At 71.7% G+C, this 6,435-nt stretch overlaps 1 protein-coding gene across 2 annotated transcripts; it reads right to left on the minus strand.

Moving 5' to 3' along the window:
* Nucleotides 1-395: 395 nt before the first annotated feature.
* On the minus strand, nucleotides 396-5,775 carry SHC2 (SHC adaptor protein 2). 2 transcript variants are annotated; one of them, XM_040537859.1, is made up of 13 exons: nucleotides 5,187-5,775; nucleotides 4,155-4,225; nucleotides 3,777-3,837; nucleotides 3,470-3,589; nucleotides 3,290-3,343; nucleotides 3,058-3,109; nucleotides 2,784-2,910; nucleotides 2,482-2,662; nucleotides 2,332-2,398; nucleotides 2,046-2,207; nucleotides 1,649-1,950; nucleotides 1,428-1,565; nucleotides 396-778 (listed from the first exon to the last, which is right to left on the minus strand). In XM_040537859.1, the coding sequence occupies exons 1-12, from the start codon at nucleotides 5,718-5,720 to the stop codon at nucleotides 1,437-1,439; spliced, it is 1,860 nt and encodes a 619-aa protein (XP_040393793.1). In that variant the 5' UTR covers nucleotides 5,721-5,775; the 3' UTR covers nucleotides 396-778; nucleotides 1,428-1,436. The 2 variants fall into 2 exon arrangements, with proteins under 2 accessions (XP_040393793.1, XP_040393792.1); XM_040537858.1 differs by having other exon boundaries at nucleotides 396-1,565; nucleotides 5,187-5,774.
* Nucleotides 5,776-6,435: the final 660 nt, after the last annotated feature.

A 6,435-nucleotide genomic window follows, 5' to 3' on the forward strand; every position in this document is an offset into this window, starting at 1 on the left:
GCCAAACGTCTTTTTTATCTCCCGGCCACGCGGCGCAGCTGGGAGCTGCGGTCAGGCCCCGACTACCGGGGCGTCGTTAGCGGCTGGTGAGCAGCGGCTCGGGGCTGCTGCGAGGCCTCCCCAGGCAGCTCAGCCCCCCAGGATCCAGTCCCCCGCACCCCAGCCCTGGAAGCACACCCCGGGGCTCGGAGGCAACGCATGCCCGCGGGCAGCTCGTGAGTGCAGGGCGCGGCCACCGAGGTGCGACCGGCCGGGAGCTGGCGGTGATGGAGGAGCTGCCCTGGCACCCGCTGTGTCCCCGTCTCTGTCCCTGCCGGGCACAGGAGGCAGCATCCTGCAGCCCCGTCCCCTGCCAGCTCTGTGCCTGGGGGCAGCACCAACAGCCGAGGCCTTGCTCATTTCCAGGTTTAATTAGAAACTTATCCCAAACAACAAACCCCAGAGACGCCAGAGGAGGGACCATGAATGCCATAAAGACCTGCCAAAGCCCCACCTGGGGGGTCCCAGGGCTGGGGCCGCCTCTCCCCCTGCCACCCCAGCATCTCAGGCTCAGCTCTGCCCCGCAGCAATTCGGTCCTGGCCCCCCCCGGGGGCTGTGCAGGGCTGCAGGGGCTCCGTGGGTGCTGCAGCATGGCCGCTCCTGGTGAGAAGGCGACTGGAAGCGTGAGACCCACAGGAAAATCCAGCAGCGCCGGCTCCAAGAGGTGCTTGTGCCCAGCCCCGCCGGGCAGAGCCCAACAGGGACACGGTCCCGATGGGTGGGGGCACCCCCAATGTCCTGGCAGAGAGTGGGGACCGAGGCAGGACTTGGGTCCTGAGCAGCAGTGCTGGCGAGAGGCATGGCTCTCTGTGCGGGAGCCACTGCCCCAGCAGCCCCTCGCATACCTGCACACACATGCACACACACACGTGCACACGCTCACACACACGTGCATGCATGCACACACACACACAGCCTGCTCGCCCCATCTCACCCCAGGAGCCCAGGGACGAGGCTCCCAGCAGCAGCCAACCCCCCTTTGCTCCACATCCCTTGTGCCAGGACGCCGCCAGCTGCGGGGTGCTGGGCTGGGGGTGTCAGGGGTGGGGGGCACGTGGGCAGGGCAGGGCTGGCGCTGCCTGACCCGGGGCCAGGGCAGTCCCACGGGCAGAACTGACTGCTTCACCCCAGCACGTCCCTGCGCTGTCCCCAGCCGCTGAGCGCAATAAATGTCCGGGTGTCCGCGGGGCAAGGGGCCCCCTGCGAATGATGGAGGGGAGGTGGCGGGGATGGGAGGACGAGGGCGGGACAGCGGGGCCCTTGGAGGTGGGCACCACGAGGCCCCTGAAGACAGGCACGAGCAGAGGAGGGGGTGCAGAAGAGCCTTGGCTTTGCCCTGGGCTGGGACGAGTCTGGCGCCAGGGGGCCGGGCCGGGGGCTCACGTACCCCCCAGCATCACTGCTTCCTGCGGACAACCTGGCGGAGGTGCAGCTCACTCTCTGCGGCCACGATGGGCTGCTCGTTCTGCCGGTGGTGGCTGATGAGGTGGCTGATGCTCTCAAAGAGCACGTCCTTGGTCCTCACCTGGGGCCGGGGCAGAGCAGTCCTGAAGCCTCAGGCAGCTGCCCCCCACCCCATCGCCCCTGTCCCGGTCCCCCTGCCCTTACCACGCCCTCGGGATCCACCAGCAGCAGGTGCTTGGGCTGCCCGCAGTGCATGCCCGTCAGGACGTACTGCCCCGGGTTGGTGATACTGTCCCGCACCAGGAAATCCCCGTCCATCTGCAGGAGCTTCTCGGCGTCCCGCCGGCTCATCTTCCCGTGGTACCACGGCTCCCGCCTCAGCTGCTCCTCCGTGGGGGCGATGGGAGCTTTCCGCGTGGGGGGGCTCGGCCACTGGTCCTCAATTGGGGGGCTGCTGCCGCTCCCTGCTATGCACTCGTGGAGCTTCAGGGCATCTTCAAAAGGCCCTGCAGGAGCCAGGATGGGGCCGTCGGGGCCGTCACCACTCTGGGACATGACGCCAGGCCCCAGCACGGCGCCCAGCCCCAGCCCGCCAGCTTACTCATATCAAAGAGGTCCTTTTTGGGACTCTCCTCCAGTGCTCCGCAAGCGGTGTCTGGCTCCCGCGTGTCCAGGCTCTGGGTGTTCACGTACATGTGCTCCTCGTAGTCCCGCGGCCCCAGGGGGTGCCCGTCCGCCTGCAGGTACCCGTCGCAGGGCTGGCCTGCGGGGACCGGGCATCACCGCTGGGCAGAGCGGGGTCCCCTCCGCAGCCCCCACGGGACCCCGCCTGCCCCGATGTCCCCAGCACCCTCCTGCAGCCACAGCCCCCCCACAGCGGTACCCACCCTGGCTCTCCAGGTCCCAGGGCAGTCCCGGCTGGCTGCTCTGCTCTCTCCTGGGTGCTAAACTGCCCTGGGGAGAGGAGACAGCGAGGGCATCGGGGGGGGCCACCCCCGGCCCCTCACCACAGGGCCGGCAGCGGCCCCGAGGCTCACCTGGCTGGCAGGGCTGGAGCTGGGGGGCTGGACGCGGACATGGCCCAGGAGCGCGCTGTGCCGGAGCCGGGAGTCGATGAGCCCCCCCGGGGGTGGCTCCTTGCCCGGGATGCTGTTGTAGTAGTCGTGCTCACCCGCCTCGTCGTCCTCCCCCCACGCCGACTCCTCCATCCCCAGCACCCTGCACAGGACGTGGCGGGAGCAGAGGCAGCTTGGGGACACCCTGCCCAGCGCGGCCCCGCTCCTGGCAAGGACGGGGACGCCCAGACCGGCCCCGGCGCCCAGGCCAGCCACAGCCCTACCTGTCTGGGGGCACCACCACCTTGGGGGGGCTGTGCAGGTACTGCTTGAAGCGCAGCTCAAAGGCCTGTCCCACCGTGTTGATGACGCTCTGTGCCAGCCCGTCGCAGCACTCCAGGATGTGGCAAGCTGCGGACGGACGGACGGATGGTTTGAGGCTTCTCCCATGCCCCCAGCAGCTCCTCGGATAGCCCCAAGCTGCCCCTCGCCCCCCATTGAGGGACACCGCCCCCAGCCCAGCTCATCCCTCCTCCGTGCCCCAGGGGCCAGCGTCACCTCTCTGGTTGATGGGGTCCTTGGCGACGTAGGCAACGTAGTCCGTGGTGTCCTGGGGGCACAGAGGGTGCTCAGGGCCTGCACCCCCTTGCTGCATGGCGAGTGGGGCCAGGGCTACCGGGGGGCCTCAGCCCCACGGACCGGGTTGCCCCCCCCGTTTCGGCTCAGGGCAGCCCCATGTCCCCGCTCCCCAAGCAGGGAGCCGAGGGGGGCTGTGGCAAGAGAGCCTCACCGTGTCCCCGCCGGAGGCAAAGGAGATGGACTGCATGTGGTGGTTGGCAATGATCTGTGGGCACGGCCGCCGTGGGGTTACTGGGGGGGCTGCCTGCCCCCGCTTGGCAGCAGGAGCTGAGGCTGGAGGCAGAGGGCTGGGATGGGGCCAGAGGCCGCGTCCCCTGTGCCCGGCTCTCACCTGGCGCGTGGTGGGGATCATGAGGTTCAGGCCATCAACAGAGATGTTGACGGCGATGCTCATGCCTGCGAAGCGGAGGTTGCTCTTGCCCAGGATGGAGAAGAGGGCTTTGTTGGGAGCCTGACGGGGGAGAGGAGGGTGGGGGCGATGCAGCCCCCCAGGACCAGGCTTCCTGGGGTGGAGGAGGCAGAGGGGGTGCCCGAGAGACCCCAGGCTCTGCGCTGCGATCAGAGCCAGCAGCCCGGCACCCTGCCCGCAGCCCTGGCCCTGGGGGAGCAGAGAAGGATGGGCCCGGGAGGAGACTCACCTTCTTCTTCCAGATGCCCTTCACGCCCGGCACTGCCTCGTACAGTCTGTTGATGGCTTCCCTGCAAGCCCCGAGTCCCGCAGCGTTACCACTGCAGACCGCAGCCCCTTCCCAGCTGCCTCCCCTCCCCACAGCTCTGGGGGCCACCAGTCCCAGGCTCCTGCAGCATCCCCCAGCCTCCCCTGGTGTCATGGGGCTGTCGGTTCATCCTCCCAGCTGGGGCCACCTCCCTTCTCCTCTTTCCGCCCATCGATCTGCAGCAGAGCCCTTTGCCGCATCACTGCCCCTGGCCCAGCGTGAGGCATGCAGGGCCCCCCAGCCTCGGCCCCGTCCCCCTGTCTCCACAGGGCCCGGGCAGGGGCAGCATCGGGGCCCCACCTGGTGACCTGTGTCCGGGTATTGAAGTCCAGGGACCTCATGGAGCGTAGCACCTCGATGCACCCCATGTACTGCAGGGAGGGAGGGAGGGAGGGAGGTCAGAGCAGTCTCCGGCTGCCGTCACCAGCCCCGCGCAGGCGAGGGAGAGGAGAGCAGAGGAGCTGGGAGCCAGGGACAAGGCCCCCGTCAGCCCCAGCTCCAGGGTTCTCATGCACAGCGCCGTTTCGCCCCCCACCCCAAAATGTCCAGCTGCCACACTGCATGCCCAGACCCCACGCTGAGACCCAGCAAACTCATCCGGGTGCCAGGGCTCCCACCGCCCCGACAGGGGCTGATGGCAGCCATGTCCCGGGGCAGGCCCCCCTGGCCTGGAAAGCCCCCAGCCTGACCCGGCCCCATGTCATCCTTCACAAGCCATGCCAGACAGTGCAGGCAGCGTGACGGGGCTGCTACGTGACGGCAGAAGGGGCCGTGGGCTCTGCGGGCGCGTCCGCTGCCAGCCCAGGCATCCCTCCGCAGAGCCGCTGGGTCAGGGCACCCCCACGATGCTGCCCCATCACCCCGGCCCCCTGCAGCTTTGTACAGGAGGGGGTGGCTGCCAGGGTCCCACCCCGTGCCCACAGAGCCGAGCCTCCGGATGGGGGAAACTGAGGCTCAGCAGAGCCACGGGGCGGCCGCCCTGGACAAGGGCGGAGGATCCCCGGCTCTGCCCTCAGCCCAGCCTTGAGCAGCGCGCCTGGTCCAGAGCCAGGCTTGCAGCTGCAGCCAAGGCTGCCAGCGGCCTCTGGGCCCCCCGAGCGTTTCCAGCGCCCCGCGCTGAGGATGGAGGCCGGAGGGAGGCCGGAGGGAGGCCGGGCCACGGGGTCCCGCCGGGCATCGCCCAGGTCGCGGGACGCCAGCCGCGGGGGAGCGGCACCGCGGGGCTCCAGGGGTCCCCCGGGACGGGCATCGCGGGACGCGTGCCCTGGGTGCCCGCGGGCGACGGGGGGCTCCCGGGAGCCCCCGGGGCGGAGCGGGGCCGGCGGCACTTACCCTGACGATGTAGGAGACGCCGGGCCCCAGCACCCGCTCGTCGGGGTGCAGCCAGCCCTGCGCCGGCTTGCTGATGAAGCTGCCCTTGCGGTTCCACTCCTCGCCGCCCGGCCGGGCCCCCTCCGCCCGCGCCGCCTTCCTGGCGGCCCCGGCCCCGCCGCGCAGCCGGCTCAGCCCCGGCAGCGAGCAGGGCGCCGAGCAGCCGGGCTCGCAGGCGCCCAGCACCGCCGCCAGGCTGGACGGGGCCCCCCCGGGCTCCGCGGCGCCCCCCGGCCGGGCCGGCGAGGAGAGCTCCTTGCTGGAGCCCGAGGGGCTGCGGCTGAGGAAGCCGCCGGGGCCGGGGAACTTCCACTGGGGCATCCTGGGCAGCAGCGTGCAGAACGTGGTGCCGGCCTCCGGCTCCTCGCCCGCCGCCGGGCACGGCTGCGCCAGCCCCGGGGCGGGAGCCGGCACCGGCACCGGCACCGGGGCCGGCATGGGGGCGGCCCTCAGCGGCTCGTCGCGGAACCGGTCATACTTGGGCTCGGGGAGCATGCCCTGCCCCGCACCGCCCGGCGCTCCGCCGCCGCCGCCGCCGCCGCCGCCGCCGCCGCCGCCGCCGCCGCCCGGGGCGAGCGCCCCGCTCCGCTCCGCCGCCGCCCGCCCCCCGCCCGCTCCCCCGGGGCCGCCAAGCGCTGATGTCATGGAGCGAGCGCTCCGCCGCCCGCCCCGGCCCCCCCGAGCATCCCCCAGCATCCCCGCCTCCCGCCCGCCCCTGCAGCCCCCGCCCGCCCCGCTCCGGCCCCCCCGCATTCCCCCCCCCCGCGCCCCTCTGCGGGGGGACCCCCAAAAGGGGCAGGGGTCGTCCCCGCGCCCGGTCCCGCTTGGGGCCGGCCGGGCTCTTCCCTGCACAGCCCAGGGCGCCCGTGCCGGCCAACAGAGCCCCAGGCACGGCTTTGTGCTGGGGGGGGCACCCCGTGTGCCCCCCGCACGCAGCCCCACCGGGACGGAGCCGCTCGCGCTCTGCCCCGCTCCGACCCCGCTGGCTGCAGCGCCCCGGGCTCACGGGGCAGCCGCTGCCACCACCGGCCCCACCGGGTCCCGGCCTCACCGCGGGGTGAGCGGGGCAGGGGAGAGACGCACGGCTCACGCGTGGCAATCAGCTTGAGCGGTGAGCAGGAGGCTTCTGGAAAGGGCCAGCAGCCCCCGGCCGATGCCTTCAGCTGCAACAGGGACATTTTGTCCACTTTTCTACATCTTCATCATCGGG

Source organism: Cygnus olor, chromosome 26 (assembly GCF_009769625.2).
Source record: "Cygnus olor isolate bCygOlo1 chromosome 26, bCygOlo1.pri.v2, whole genome shotgun sequence".
Lineage (NCBI taxonomy): Eukaryota > Metazoa > Chordata > Aves > Anseriformes > Anatidae > Cygnus > Cygnus olor.